Source organism: Phragmites australis, chromosome 4, assembly GCF_958298935.1.
Source record: "Phragmites australis chromosome 4, lpPhrAust1.1, whole genome shotgun sequence".
Lineage (NCBI taxonomy): Eukaryota > Viridiplantae > Streptophyta > Magnoliopsida > Poales > Poaceae > Phragmites > Phragmites australis.
The window spans coordinates 46,078,500-46,094,245 of record NC_084924.1 but is presented as its reverse complement, the minus strand read 5'-3'; the positions used below and the strand labels follow the sequence as shown (position 1 = coordinate 46,094,245).

The 15,746-nt window shown below is 43.7% G+C and overlaps 2 protein-coding genes across 3 annotated transcripts; both read left to right on the top strand.

The window, feature by feature from the left end:
* Window positions 1–422: 422 nt before the first annotated feature.
* On the top strand, window positions 423–2,929 carry LOC133914488 (uncharacterized). Of its 2 annotated transcripts, none has more exons than XM_062357589.1 (3): window positions 423–1,041; window positions 1,491–1,803; window positions 2,532–2,929. In XM_062357589.1, the coding sequence occupies exons 1-3, from the start codon at window positions 535–537 to the stop codon at window positions 2,570–2,572; spliced, it is 861 nt and encodes a 286-aa protein (XP_062213573.1). In that variant the 5' UTR covers window positions 423–534; the 3' UTR covers window positions 2,573–2,929. The 2 variants fall into 2 exon arrangements, with proteins under 2 accessions (XP_062213573.1, XP_062213571.1); XM_062357587.1 differs by having other exon boundaries at window positions 1,488–1,803.
* Window positions 2,930–10,280: 7,351 nt separating this feature from the next.
* On the top strand, window positions 10,281–13,148 carry LOC133916834 (cyclic dof factor 1-like). The gene is made up of 2 exons (XM_062360695.1): window positions 10,281–10,643; window positions 11,595–13,148. Exons 1-2 carry the CDS (start codon window positions 10,536–10,538, stop codon window positions 12,789–12,791), a joined length of 1,305 nt encoding a protein of 434 aa, XP_062216679.1. The 5' UTR covers window positions 10,281–10,535; the 3' UTR covers window positions 12,792–13,148.
* Window positions 13,149–15,746: the final 2,598 nt, after the last annotated feature.

Genomic DNA, 15,746 nt, shown 5'->3' with positions numbered 1-15,746 from the left:
AAATACCCCCGGCTTAAAAGCAAAATTATTGAGACAATACCCCCGGTGCAGTAGCTCGCCCTGCCGGAACAGCACGAGGCCTCGGCAACCTTGCCCTTGATGTCGATGCAGCACTCAACGCAGTCACTGAGGTGACCTGGGTTGGTTCGGAACTCTACCATGGTCGTGTTCACGTCGGACTCGAACTCGACCGTGCCTGGTCCTTCCACCCTCTGTGGCCCCACAAGCCACTGGGCTGCAGCAATGGTTGGATGACTCGTATAGGGCCCAGAGTCTGGACCCATCTGTCAGTGGACGGGTGGCACGTGCAGCCAGCAACCGACCTGCGCTCGCGAGGCCAGTCCAGGAGGCGCCGCCTTGAAATGCCTTGGGCCCTTGCGGTGGCGCCCAAACGTAACTGTCGCAACCAACACCTGCTCTGCTTCCGTCTGCTCCTCTCCCCCCCCTGCCCACAACGCTAAGAAACCAAGAAACCCGCTCGCTCGCCACCGTCCGCCTCCGCTCCCGCAGCAGCAGCACCGGCGCGCGGCGGCGATGGAGTTCTTCCCCGACGGGGACTACGTGCGGCTGCGGAGCAGCGTGCGCGGTATGTACCTCCACGCCGACGAGGACGGGGCGGGCGTCTCCCTGAGCCCGCGCCGCGCCGCCCGCGCGACGCTGAACGCGGCGTGGCGGGTGGAGCGGATCGTGCGCGACGGCACCACGTACGTCCTCCTCCAGGGCGCCGCCTACGGCCGGTACCTTGCGGCCTCGTTCGCGCCGGCGCCGCCCGGCCACCTCGGCCAACGCGTCCACGCGAGGGACCACGACGTGCCGGAGGTGGACGCCATCAGGTGGAAGGCCGTGAGGGCGGAGGACGGGGACGAGGACGACATCGTCTTGCGCCACGTCACCAACCGCCTCCTCCGCGCCAACGGCAGGTACCGCCCGTGGTACACTGGCGTCACCGTCGACGACTACGCCAACCTGTGCACGATGATGCATTGGGTGGTCGAGGCCATCCCACTGAGACCGCCGCCACTCCTTCTGCCGCCATTTCTGGTGAGCTCGCCATCCCCTCTCCTTGGAACACCTTGCACTGATTTGGGCGGAGCAGGATTCTTGGAATCTATCAATTCCGTGAACTTTCGAGTCAACTTTTGCTAGAAATGCCAAATCTGACGATCGCACTAGTTACCCAAGATTTCTTGTCTATTCTAGAACTTAATTTTGGGACTCTTGTTCGAAAACCTTCTCAAATATATGATTGCTTTCTGAATTTCTATCTGTCATTCGTTTACCGGCGTCAGATCATGGTGTTCTATAAGCATGCAGCTTTTGCAGTTCATGGTTCATGCTCATTTCTTGCCAGATCACGATTAAGAATGGTTTTATTTTCTTGTCTGCACATTTTGTCCCCGTTAAGATGCGTATTCAGATTTGTTCATTCAGTTACCAATGTTGTCTACCTGTGTTCTGGTTTCCTAAAGACCAGTGTTCCATTGCAGCAGAATCAAGGAGGCCACGGCGGCCTGTTCTGGCGGCGCGCCGAGCCCGTGGTAGAGTGGCGGCGGATAATCAGGTTCGTGCGGGCGGACGATCTCGGGAACTTCAACCCCCTCGGCTGGGCCACGTTCCAATTCAACGGCCGGTCCGTGTTCCTCCTGAGGAGCGAGCTGGGGCACCGTCTGAACGCAGCCTTCATCTTCACCATAACGGTGTGCGTGAAGCCCGGCTTCTACGGTCGGCTGACCCCTCTGCTGGGCAACCTTCCTTGCAGCGAGGAGCCCATGGACATCTTTGTCCTCAACACCGGGTCACAAGGTGAGAACTTTGCAGTTTTTTCAGTAGTCTGTGCAGCACCTGTTATCTTCTTCTTTTCTCATGAAAAGTGTTCGGTAGTTTTCCCAAGAATAGGCTACCGAATAGGGGGGGGGGGGGGGGAGGTGTTCATTAGATCATAGTATTGCTCATACACTAACTTGAATACGATGTAGCAGTTCTGTAGTTTTGAATTCGCTGTGAGAAATTAGTAAACTTGTTGCTGCATGCCAGATGTTCAGTAGATCATAGTATCATACTGATGGTAATAACTACTGTGTAGTGTGTACCATATCAGATGTTCAGAGACCTTCTGTGGTAGCCTATTCTTGGGTTCTTGTTTTTCGTGGAAACGACTCTTTATGGGTTTTTATTTAGTCATGTGCTCCGGCTTGTGTTTGAAAAATAAAATGGTATGCTTTGTTTGGTTAGTTAGGAGTTAGGAATAATCTGAAACAAGCTGTAGATAAGCAGAGTCAGGTGGATAGAAATTATTTAAGGTCTACTGTATTTACAATTCCTCTTGGGATTCTGCAGTCTTTTTCCAAGATGCTAAAATAGTTCGAATATAGAAATTATTGGATTTCCCAATTGTGCCAATACTCAGATTCCTACTTCAGAAATTTAAGCCTACACTGTTGATTTTGTTACTTAATATCTTATTTTGAACTGCCGCAACAGTTGCTCTGCTTAACTGTCTCGTTGTTTGACCTGCTCCTTTGCGAATTCAGCTGCTGAGGAGTTGCGGTACCCAGATGTTGATGCGCCGTAGAGGAATACAAGAGCAGGACTTCTGACAACAACATCACAATTCATCTCCTCAGAAATCAAATGTATTGCTGCTTCAGATACAGGGACATGAGAACTGGTTGTCCTTCTTGTTGTTCGGATAGTTTCAGAAAACTCAGCATATCTTCTGTTCCTGGCAGTTAGGTTCGATGCATTCTCCTGACAGGAAGCTGATTGTTTCGGTCTTTCAGTTTCAGACCTTTCAAACTGTTGAAAGCGTTATGCGGAAATGATACTGAACGGTTTTACGCCGCGACATTGGTTGCAGTTTCCATATTCATCTGTACTGGGTGATAATAACAATACATGTTGCTTGTTTTCTCGGTACCTAGCTGCTGAAGTGCTGATAGATCAAATATTGCAGTCAGTGTTTTCTGAACTTGGGTTTCAGTCATGAACTGAAATCATGACTATCATTTGTATGCTGAAGCTCTGCACAGAGTTATATCAACTCACTGTTTCTTGATATATTTTCTGCAATTATGTTGAAAAAGGTCATGTATAAATTCAATAGTATATTTTCTTTCTTAAGAGATGAAGAAGTAGACTGTAATTATTGGTCAACCCTGTGATAACCTGCTCCTTGCTTGTACAAGTACAATCATACAGCAAAACAGGTTTTGTCCACAGCTAAATACGGCTCACGATCACAATACATTGGCCACCAACTTGCAACCATATAAGAAAAACGTTTTTTGTTTTCATTTTGAGGGGAAAATGTTTTTTGTTTGCGTTCAGAATTCGGCTTCCATTTTGGGCCGTATTGTTACAAATCAACACGGCTATCAAGCCCACCTGGCGCCTACCCAGTGCCTCGGCCCAAACCGGACGCCCCTTTTCGTGGCCTGCGCCCGCTCCCGGCGCCCCGGAACGCGGTCGGTCGATTCGATGGCTCGAAACCGCGACGGCCCCGTGCTCCTTCGCTATTCTGCCCTGCAGTATCTGAAGAACAGCCGAAAGCTTCTTCGTAACAGATGGAAGGATTACTTGTCATCAACCAGCTGCTGAATTCAGCAAGAGCTCAACTCTCTCAAAGCAAAAATAAAGAAAGATCAGAACACAACTAAAGGGCAAGCATTGTCTCTCTCAGCTTCGTATGATACGACAAAAAGAATTACATGTCCGTTCCTTCTTGCCCTGCAATAATAAGGAAAGGTCGGAACTCAACTAAAGGGCAAGCATTGGCTCCCGAACGATGAACACTTGCGCTACAACGACGAATCAACCAGGCATGCAGCTCTGCAAGGTAGCCCGAGCGAGCTCCGGATCGACGTATAACCTATCTGTGCACGACACGATCACACATAGTCGTCGCCGTCGCTTGCGTAGCCCCGGCGCGGCTGGGCGACGACACCTTTGTTGGCGCTCTCGCACGCGTCGATCCACTCGCTGCGGACGTCGACGGGCTCCGTGAGCGCGTTGGCGCTGGTGCTGGAGCCCACCTTTCAGATGCCACACGACGCCTCGGCCAGCCAGACCTCGAGGTCGATGCGGCATTCCACGCTGCGGGGGTGGTTGCAGAACGGGCAGGTGAAGGCAGTGTCCAGCTTCGGCGCCTTCTTCGGCTCCGCACCTTGGAGCTCCTCGACTTCCCCTTCCCCATGGCTGGTGAAGCTGATGGATCTCGCGCCCGCAGTTCATGGCCCATGTCACCAATAGACTCATGTATAAGGAAATATTAAAATATTCCAGCAAAAATGTTAATCATGTCAGGTTTTGCCAATAAGCAAATATGGACTCAGTTTCTTTTCTTTATGGCCCTTCTTCTTGCGCAAATTTTCTCCAACAAATATTATACAGTCCATAACAGAAACGGCTGCCCTGTAATGCACTGTCGTAGCTAAAGAAATCTCTGTCATATTTTGATTCAGTTCACATGAAAATGCACCATCTGAATGGTTGAAGATTTCTTCTCCTCTTTCTTGAGGAGTGCAACACCAATATGAATATCCTGGCATTGCGTATTATTAACATAGCTCCTCATTCTCTCCCCTTGAAACAAAGTCGTCCTCGGCTTTGAGATATTCTCGGATAACTCCTTTGATGCAGGGAAGACCTCAACCTTTTTTTAAGTATATATGTTTTCTCCCTTCATCATCTCTTGCTTCAATAAATCAGAGGTGGAACAAGCTGAAAGTAAAATTTACTCGGATCCTTACATGCAATTTCAGAAAGAGTAGAGGCTACTATAGGAACATCTTGAGTGACAGTAGTAGCTGCAAGTTTGAATCCTTGCAAGGATTTTTAGAAACAATAATTTGCACATCTTTAGAAATATTAACTGTAGTTTTATCAATTTTTAGAGCATCACTAGATACACTAGCTACAATTATTTGAGCAGGTATGGTCACCTCATTCTCCCCCTCTTGAAGCAAAGCCGTCCTCGGCTTTAGGTTATCGTTCGGCATCTCTTTCTTCTTCCTCATAGATGGGAACACATGAGCCTTAATAACACTGTCCTTCATCAACATCAAACTGCCATGATCTCTCTAACAACAAATGATATACACTCAAGGGTGCCACATCACACTCCAATGTGTCCATATAGTTTTCTATGGAAAATTTGACTCTCACCTTGTGAGTAATTTTTAGTATACCACTTTGATTCATCTATTGTATATAATGCGACGTAAGAAGCCTCCACGTAGACAAAGACAATACATACACCAAATCTGAACTAATTGCATTTATAAAACTTCCACCATCAATAATTAGTTTCATTACCTTCTATATGGAAGAAACATATTTGTCCCAAGAGTCATCGCTCCCATCCTAATATTCGCGTTCTACTGCGTTGTGATTCCGTTGTTGTTCATGGTCCCTGAAGTCAGTATTCCTATCTGGGGGATGTTCCACATTCCCACTGCCATCACCATCATGAACGCCATCAGAAATCCTGGGTAAAGTGCTCATCTTAACCCAGACTCCAGAGAATGGCTTTCTCCATCTGCTCTTCAATCTCGCATGTTGACGAAAAATGTGTGTCTGACGCTGCCCGGCTGATCTCACTCCTGCAGGATTTACGTTCCCGAGCTCCTGGTCGTGCTCTACCTCCTGGTATGCGCCTCCTACGATTTCGTGCTCGGGGCTGGGCACTACTACCTGTACATCTTCCTCCAGGCCTTCGCATTCCTCTTGCTGGGATTTGGTTTCGTCGGCACGCCTACACCTTATTCTTGTTCATAGCAGCATCTCATTCTTCCCCGATTCGTGCCCCTGTAAATAGAAGCAATTCTTTCTGCAAATGGAACAGACGAATCGCTCGACGTGAATACCAGCATTTCAGCAGTAACCTCACAGTGCTCTCTGATTTTACAGCCGTTGCAGGTAACTAACCCGGTGAATAGGCCTGGAGCAGAGCGGCGCATATCAGGCTGGTGTGGAGTGTGACGGTGTGAAACTCGTCGCTGCGATGGACACCGCGAGGGCTCTTCTGTTCTCCAATGGGGGTCGCTCTCGCTACCATCGGCCACAGGACGGCACAAATAATGTAACCATGACTGCTTCACACACCTTTTTCTTCCTTATGAAGAGAAGCAGACAAAAAAGCCGGAAGGACAAGCAAGAAACACTCAAACCTTTCGCTTTCAGGCCAGGAAAATTCTTGCCCGTTTTCTTGGTCTACATGTTCTTGGATTTATATACTGTGTTCTTCGCTTTGTTGGGTAGATCGCAGCAGCCCAGTTCAGATCGACACCTGTTCTTCTTACGCCTCAAAAGTTTCTGAAGATGTACGGATGCCTGCGATCCAGGTGCCCGCTTGTCCCTTTCCTTGGCCGTTTTTTTCTCTCTGTCCCACGAGAGCACAAGAAAATAGGGGGAAAAAGGCCGACCAATGGGGCCTGGATGTGACCTCCGTCGTCACGGTTCCGAACGGCTCACTACCACTGACAGATGGACCGATCTCGAACAAATATGTCCTTGCTGCACGTATCAAGATATGATACACCTGGGTGTCCTCTGGTTCGTTCCACGTGTATGGGCTTATGGAGAACTTTTCAGTTAGGATAATCTTTTGTATTACATATTAGGACAAGTCTGAAATTCCGGTTCCGCGGCTCAACTCCCGAGCTCACTAATAGTCTGATATAAACTTTTTTAATTATTTTTTTAAAAAAACTTTTTTTAAATTTTTTCTCAAAAATTGTGAGCTAATTTTTTTTAAATGTTTTTTCTTAGAAGTTTGAACCAAAGCTTTTCTCTCAAAAGTTTTAACAGAAACTTTTTTAGAAAACTTCCAAAAAGAAAAATGGGAGAAGGAAAAAGTTTCCGAAGAAAATAATGTGGGAGGTTGTTGGGGACTAGTCTTATCAATATCGTGAAGATATCTTGGACGTTTGCTTGGTACAAAAAATCAGGGCTAAGACCAAAAGGTCCGCCAACCAAAAGCGCTTGCAATAGAAAAAAAAAATGTTTCACGTGTACTAAACCCACCAACCAAAGTTGGTGTTTATTTTTTAAAATCTAGCGCTTGCAATATTGTGCGCTTATGACCATAAAGCCTACTATCACTTCAGAAGGGGAAGGGCTAACTAGAAGAATGCAAACTAATTCTAAGAGCGCTTTGGCTCAACAACGCAGTGCCATATAAGAGATGGAATGATTCACAGGGAAAGCTACACACAATTTTCCCTTATTTGAGGAAATTTATCCAAAACCCACTTACAATGCTGTTACGTTATCATAAATCAACCCTTCAATGTTTCTTTTACTAGTCTAACTAATGACAAATTCAGAGACATTAAATATGGAGCTCTTACGCTTCTTGTTCCTCCTCTCATCTTCTTTTTTTTCTTTCTCTTTCATAAAAAAAATAAAGAGAAGGTTAGGGCTCTACGGGTAGAGGCGAGGGCTTGGCTCGAGCCCTCTACCTCCACAGTGGATCCACCCCTGAGTCCAACAGACTCAACACCTGACATCTTTTTCTTGATGTCAAATAGACAAATGCTTAGGACCCTTACCACATGATATGGCCATTGCGTAGTAGCTTTAAACTGGCTTCCAACGTGTTCTGAACCATTTAATCAAGGAATTCCTTTAATCAAACCTAGCATGGCTCAAATAGCTTATTTATTAGTTTAGTTAACAGGAACAAAAGAAGCAAAGTGTCTAGAAATTGTAGAACGATTCTTTAGAAAAGAATAAAAGAATCGAGAAGCCTAGAATGACTAACATAATTGGATGGGGAACCAATTAAACTACAAAGTACTACTTTGAGGAAAGATTCAAAAGAAGTAATCTCGGCAGTTCATGGAGATAGTGGGAATGCCACTACGTCCATGATAAACTCATATTTTGTTCTAAGTGGCAAATGTTAATTTTATTACATACATTTTGGTATCCACAAATCAACTATGAAAAAAAAACAATAAAAATGCCACTAAAGTATGTCCTATTAACATCTGTGTCCATTTCAAATCGTTCCAATTATATAATGTGACAAGGAACTAGCTAAACCTTTCATAGTTGATTTGTGGATACCAAAATGTGGATACCAAAATGCCACTAAACTGCAACATTTTCTGTAGCTTCAAGCCTTCAACACATGGAATTTGCAAGGAGAGAACTGGCCACAACACAAGTTGCCAAGTATCATGAGAAAGCATAGCTTTTCTCAACTGCCATCTTTTTACTTTTAAGTTGATGCGACTCAGGAGCTGCCAGAATCACTCTAGCACAGCAAGACAGACATCAAGAGCAATTCCAACCGGCTCCTACTCCCTTCTCTATCTTAAATTTTAACAAAAATATTTAAAAAAACATCTCCAACCGATTACATATTCAACTCACTATTCACTAACCACATGTTGTTGCTCTTAGTGAGGTGAGGAGATGAGAGGGGAAAAGAGAGAGAGCATGTGAGGGCTGACAGGTAAACATATATCGTAAGATTAGTTACTACATAAGCACACATATTATAAGGATAGTTATCTCAAAAGCACACGTGTTGTAAGAATTTTTATAAGAGCAATTATCATATAAGTACACACATTCTAAGAGCAGTTACCACATAAACACACGTATTGTATGAGCAGTTAACATACAAATACATATGTTGTAAGAATTTGTAAGGTCAGTTGTCACACAAGCACACGTGTTATAAAAACAGTTAACACATAAGTACATATGTTGTAAGAATTTGTAAGGACATTTACCATATAAGCACACGCGTTGTAAGAGCAGTTGAAAATATAGCCGTAAAAAATAACACTGTTTAAATATAAAATAGTTATTTGTTAGTTACAAGATATTAATAAAATAGAGGTGAGTGTATTATAGGAGGTAAATTTAGAAAATCAATTAGAATGAGTTAAAAAGTAAGGAAGAAAATATGAATAGTGAATTCTAGAATAGAGAAATAGAAAAGGTTAGAGTTGGCTGAGTTGCTCTAACCTCCCGTACATGGACAACAACAGATGCAATGCTTCTGTTCCTTTGGTTGCTTGCCATGTTTACCATAATTTGGTGTCAAAAGCGTTCCAAGACACAGTTCTTTTGGCGAAAGTAGGCGAGAAATCTCAGGACAGCTATAATGATTACGCAGGTAACTATTGGCAACAACATGAACATCACGATCACATTGTCCTTCCCACAAAAGGCGCAAACCGAGGAACCAAATTCCGAGGCGCAAAAAACTGAAAAGAAAAAAAAGATAGAAGGACAGGTGGAAAGCATCAAATATAGGAGAAGACGATTGCGGATGAAAAACATAGTTCATCACTGTCATTCCCTTGTTTTAATAGCCTGAACAGAAAGCAACATAGCTTTCAGAAGGCCCCAATGCCACACGATGAAAGATGTACATGTAATGCCCGGACCATCAAAGTGTTCTAGCATAGTCTCATCTCAATAGTCCAGAGAGGTTGGATTAATTTATAAGTCTATACAGTCCAAATATATTATATTTGATACATCCAAGTTAATCTTTTATACGAAACAATTATAAAATTGTAAGAAATATGCTATACGTGCATTGATCCGTTCTCTAGGTGAGCTAGATTGCAAGCGGGTTTTGAACTCCGAGTGTTACCATTCAAGTTTTATCCAATGTTACATCCTCTAACTGTTCTTTTAAATCTAAGATCATCTCCAACGATTTCCCTTCAGGGAGCAGAATCCTTTTACGATGGGATTTTCGTTCCCTTTAACGCTCTAACGGTTTCCCTTCACAGTTCCCGTCACGATAGGATTCCTAGAGTCATTCCCTCTAAGACGGGATTCTCTCTCATTTTCCTTCGTGATTCCACTCGAAGGGAAGCTGTTGGAGATGAGAGGAAATAAAGGGAATGAGAACGGAGAAAGGAATCGAGAAGGGAACAAAATGAAGGGAATATAGTTGGAGATGGTCTAACACCATGAGTATGAATAATTTTCTTGCAACGAACTTCATCATAACTTAACCCGGGACTATTTGGCTAGGGCAAACTTGAATACAGATCCTCAGGAATCGGTTGGAATTGGACCAAAATCTGAAAAGTTTCGTCGAAAATCGTCTCTTCCAAACACCCCTAGCTGTGAAATGTAGGCGCTGAATGAATTTGGCTCTGGCTTGGCATAGCATTTCCCATGCACCATGCAAACACTCGACCATGGTCAGCAGAGCAGAGCAGAGGTTTTCCATATCCACGTCAGCAGAGGACCCAGGGGCAAAAGCAAGATAGTGGGGAGAATCAAAAGACCATACCCCCGAGGCCACAAATCAAGCTTGTGGCTCTCGACCCCTGTCGCCTTGCCTACGTGACCCTCCTTAAAGCTATCCCCAATCCCGTCCGGGCGGAGCCCCAGCAAATCGATCCGGAGATAAAATCTCGAGCATAGCATCGGTCGGCCATTCCTTGTTCTCCGCAGGCACGGTGCGACGGTACTAGTAGAAGAAGAAGAATCCGAGAACGAAGGCAAGAGGTAGCCAAGAAACGGAGTGGTTTTGTGCGGAGAGGACGGAAGAGATGGGGGAGTGCAGGGTTGGAGGAGGAGACTGCTTGATCAAGCTGTTCGGGAAGACCATCCCCGTGCCGGAGGCCGCCGCCGCCGCCGCCGTGGGCGACGTTGATAAGGTTAGTTTCTTTGCATATTTTTCCCCCCGTTACACACCGTGCTTCGTATGGGCTGCGGGCTTGAAACTGGAGTGAGTGGTAATATGTGCTTGGATACAGTGATCTGGGCATAGGGCGATCAGAATTGGGCGTTGAATTTTGGCTGCGAATCCTATTGGTTTATTGAGTTTGGAATCGGGGACTTTTTTTCAGTTGGGAAATGATGTCCCTTTGGTTTGATCAGGCAGCTCATCTCTACTTATTGTGGAGTTGAGGATACTAGGAGTATTTGATTGTGTATTGGATCAAGACTAGCCTCTTTGATCTTGAAATTGTATGATTTCATTCTGCAGACCTTAGAGTTGTTCCCTCTAGATTGGCTCCCGTTAGCAAGACAATTATTTCAAGCGTCTTCTTTTCTTACTATCTCTTCAAGGATAACAACAGTGTTCTTGCTGTTTTCGTTGAAGTCCTGGGAACGGTTTCGTCAGCCGAAGAAACCTATATTAATAGCATTTTCTTCAAGGATGGTGCGGGATTTTAGCAGTATGAAACTTTGAACCAGTAATCCTATGCTATGTTGCCTCGTTTGATTGGTCCCTTTCCCCTTGGTTCCACGGATCACGCTGGGCTCCAGAAGCAGCTGTATCAACCACTACCGACTGCAACATCCTTAGTGTGGTTCTTGACATAGAGTTCAGAACATGTGTGCTGTATAATTCACGATCAATTACATCATCACGCTCTACTATTAGAAATTCAGAATACATCTAGACCTTTTTCTGTTACAGATCAAAATTGAAAAAGAAACGAACTTTAACATTCTTTGCAAGAATCCCACAGATGCAATTATCCATGTAGACCCTTTGGGTGTCAACCTAAAATTTTCAACCACAAAACTGAAAATTTTAACATTCTTTGCAAGAACTACAGTAATTCAAGAACTCAGCAAGATTATCTACATGATTACAGGTCCTTCAGCAAAGTGGCAGCAGCACGACTGAACCGAAGGTACAAGAAAACACCCTTCAGGACTCCTCGGGTTCACTTCCACAGGCAGAGGTCGTGGATACTGAAGACTCATCTGATGTCAAGAACTCATCAGCAGACCAAGAGCAACAACAGCAGGGCGACACGACCAACCAGAAGGAGAAGCTGAAGAAGCCTGACAAGATCCTGCCCTGCCCCCGGTGCAACAGCATGGACACCAAGTTCTGCTACTACAACAACTACAACATCAACCAGCCGCGCCACTTCTGCAAGAACTGCCAGAGGTACTGGACAGCAGGTGGCGCCATGCGCAACGTGCCTGTGGGTGCAGGTCGCCGCAAGAGCAAGAGCGCATCGGCCGCCTCCCACTTCCTTCAGAGGGTCAGGGCCGCTCTGCCCATTGATCCTCTCTGTACTTCAGCCAAGACTAATGGCACGGTGCTCAGCTTTGGCTCCGACATGTCCAACTTAGACCTCACAGAACAAATGAAGCACCTAAAGGAGAAGCTCATCTCAATAACCCAGATCAAGAACAGTGATGACCGGTCAGTTAATTCTAGTGCTGAAGGATCTGCAAATGGAGAAGATTCGAACCAAATGAACCAAAAGGAGAAAGTTACAGTAGATAGATCTGCAAATATTATGCAGCCTCCATGCATGAATGGCATTTCCATGTGGCCATTCAGTTGTGCACCACCACCTGCATATTACTCCTCAGGCATCGCGATTCCGTTCTACCCGGCAGCAGCTGCTGCTGCTTACTGGGGCTGCATGGTTCCTGGAGCTTGGAACACCCCATGGCCGCCTCATTCCCAATCGGAATCTGCTTCATCTCCTAGCTCTGCTTCTCCAGCATCCACAAGGTCCAATTGCTTCACATCAGGAAAGCGCCCTAGAGACGGTGATGAGGAAGGAGATGCCAAAGGAAATGGCAAGGTGTGGGTGCCGAAGACAATCCGGATCGATGACACAGATGAGGTGGCCAGGAGTTCTATCTTGTCGCTAATTGGGATCAATGGTGACAAGGTGGGCAAAGATGGCAGAGGGTGTAAGCTTGCAAGTGTTTTTGAGCAGAAGGAGGCAAAGACAGCAACTCACACAGTCATCAATGGCTTGCCATTCTTGCGGGGGAACCCAGCTGCACTTTCACGTTCGCTGACCTTCCAGGAGGGATCTTGACCTCAATGCTATAAAGAGCATTTAGCATGATACAGCTGAAATTTTGTACATTTGAGGATTGTAAACTAGGTATGGGCAATGGAGTGTGTAACTTAGCTCATAGCTGCAAGCGGACCTTGTAACTATAATAGATATTTGTAGATAGCTATTTAAGTTGGGGAAGGATAGGGAGAGGAAGTTCCCTTATTTGTTGATAAATAATATTATGAGCGGAACATCTGGTTACAGAATTTTCTTTCAGCAATAGCATCTGATGTACTGAACAATTGGCTGTTGGCTCATTCCAGTGTATTAAAATGGCCCACTGTATCATTGGAAATTTGATACTTTTGTGCATATATCCAGGTTGTTTCCATTTGTCTATTTCTTCTGGAATAAGAATTGGCAGGTACAGAAGAAACAGTATCTGAGTTTTTTTCTTTGTCAGTATCTTTCTTTCTAGGTTTCTTATCCTTCGTTTCTTTCTTCCTTTTATTTGAGATAATTGGATCATGAAAGTGATGCAAAAAGTGGACAAAAACAGAGAAGAAAGTAGGAAAGCGATAGACAACTACTGAATGCCCCAGTGACCTTAAATGCGAGAGCGGAATATATCGTTGCCTTCACACATACTGCCAACTGTCCTGCAGAAAAATCTAGCCAATAAGAAAAGATGAACACAAAAAATACCTAAATTCACGCAAGTTCTCATCTGAATTTCTGATAAGTGCAGTCCACCTCGTGATCAGGAAGAAACAAACAACTGCTCTGCAAAAAGTCTAATTTCAAAGAAGCAGTATTTGTAATATGAATAATTTGGTATTCTGTAGTTGGGTCTGCTCCTTGCGTGTTGATATGACACAGACAAGTTTGCTTACAGTATTTCTCGTTAACAGACACTTGAAATTTAAGATGCATAAATATGAACACAATCTTGTACGCATCTCATTATGAAACATGTGCTGGTAGGTATTTCTAAAAAGAAATTCCCATTTGTTAGGTAACACTCCAGCTTCTAAAATCTTTCCATAACATGCATTGTTGCCACCACCCATCCTACTTTTTCACTCATTGACATCTGGTAATGCCAGCTCCACTTAGACCATTGTCAATCAATTTAAGGCCAGCATGTTTGACCTTAAATCAAAACTTGCTTTGTCCATCTAATTTCCAGCCTACTTATTACGAGAACACACAAATTTTGCACCCAAAGAAAAACCTCAGGTAAAGACATAAATAAAAAATCTAACAATGAATTCAGGAAAGAAAAAAGGTGCTTAAAGTTACTGTGTTTTTTTCCCTGTATAAAGCTCAAACGTTAAAGTTTTCTAACTAAGCATCTGATGTCTGATCAGATCACACTTGTGATTTTTTTTTTTTGTGAGGACACATTTCTAACTTTTATTCTTCTTTGAGCACTTTTGGTGGTGAAAAACACATGTTTAATATGATGTGCTGGGTGAGAAAAATACTCTTTGTGCATAATACAGCACATGACAGGGTGGGGGAGGGGGGGGGAGGAATCAAAATTTTATCAAGTATTGGGCGCGCACCATGTCTATCGTTGTGACTTTTGGCCATGTTATGAAACAAGTGAACAATCCTTTTTGACATCTAAAGGTCAAACCCAATAAGCAGTTGCCTTTTGGTGTCTACATATCATTGGCAGCACGAACCTGAAGGGTATTAACTTTAGCAAACTTTTTTAGTGCACTTTCCCATCAAAGGCAAGTAATGCAAAAGTTGCACTAGAGCGCTAAAGTGGACTCACTGGTCACTGAGGGAATACCTACCTTCTAGTCCACAATGAGTATTTAACAAATTCATCATACTTGCTTTGAAAAATATTTTAAGTATGAAGTCAAGCTTAATTACAAAAGAAAAGGGAAAAGGAGAAAAAGATAGACGATAGTGAGATATCAACATACCCACCACGGACACAGTTAGAGCAGTGGGCACTGGGCATGTCATCCTCAAAAACAGGAAACAAAATAAGCTGCTAAACAAGTTGGTCTAAGCTGATAGTTCTCTTGAGTGTTTGACTACAGCAAATATTTTAATTCCAGCCTTATCTATGTGTAAACAATAAATGAAAATGATAATGAAAAGAAACTTTGAAGTTTGGGTTTCTAATCTGAAGGCAACACTTGCAGCACACTATTCTCGAAAAACACTCTATACAACACGTTATTTTTGGTATAATGGCAAAACTATGAGGGCAATATCTTAGCACATTTCTTTTTTTAAGGTAAAAACAAATTTAGCATGTTATATTCAGATCTAGATTTCACATGGCAAAATATATGTATGGCCTCATGGATGTCAACAACACTGACTACTGTTGACCAATTTATTTACTCAACAACCTATAAGTGTACAAAAACAGATATGCCATGAGCCCATGACTATTGACTATCTTAATATATTAAGCACAGATCTGTTCACACTATCACTCAATGACAGCAATACAATACATTTTGTGTTATTTAAAATGACAGAAAACATGAGATCAGTTACGCTAAACTCTAATTCTGAACGAGCATGAAATCCTACTCAGGTTTGAAGTTTAAGTGCCTGTTTGTTTGGGCTTTTGCTTTTGACTTTTTTGAAAAATTATGCTTTTGGTTTTTCTGAAAGACTGCTTTTGGATTTTAACTGTTGGCTTTTATAATAAATTTTTAGCTTCTTAGCACATCAAAAGACAGAAAAACTACTCTCAGCTTCTAGTTCATTTCCTCAGAAACAGGCTTTTGATTTCTCTAGAAGCCACTTTTCAGCAATCTCGTTTGTTTGAGCTTCTAGCAGCAAAAAAACGAGAAGCAGAAGGCTAAACAAATAGGCCCTAAAGAGTGATATAAAACGGTAAAGATTTCAAGACGTACTAAAAAAAATCTCAGGATAATACGAGTCATTGTCGCTTCAGTGGCATGATGATGGCTTAGATCTGGATATTGCTTCTTTGTGTGTAGCCACTTA

Coding starts and splice junctions, on each gene's coding strand:
- LOC133914488 (XM_062357587.1), top strand. CDS start 535: ATGGAGTTCTTCCCCGACGGGGACTACGTGCGGCTGCGGAGCAGCGTG. Junction 1,042..1,487: donor TCCTTCTGCCGCCATTTCTG/GTGAGCTCGCCA, acceptor GTTCCATTGCAG/CAGAATCAAGGAGGCCACGG. Junction 1,804..2,531: donor CCTCAACACCGGGTCACAAG/GTGAGAACTTTG, acceptor TTGCGAATTCAG/CTGCTGAGGAGTTGCGGTAC.
- LOC133916834 (XM_062360695.1), top strand. CDS start 10,536: ATGGGGGAGTGCAGGGTTGGAGGAGGAGACTGCTTGATCAAGCTGTTC. Junction 10,644..11,594: donor CCGTGGGCGACGTTGATAAG/GTTAGTTTCTTT, acceptor ACATGATTACAG/GTCCTTCAGCAAAGTGGCAG.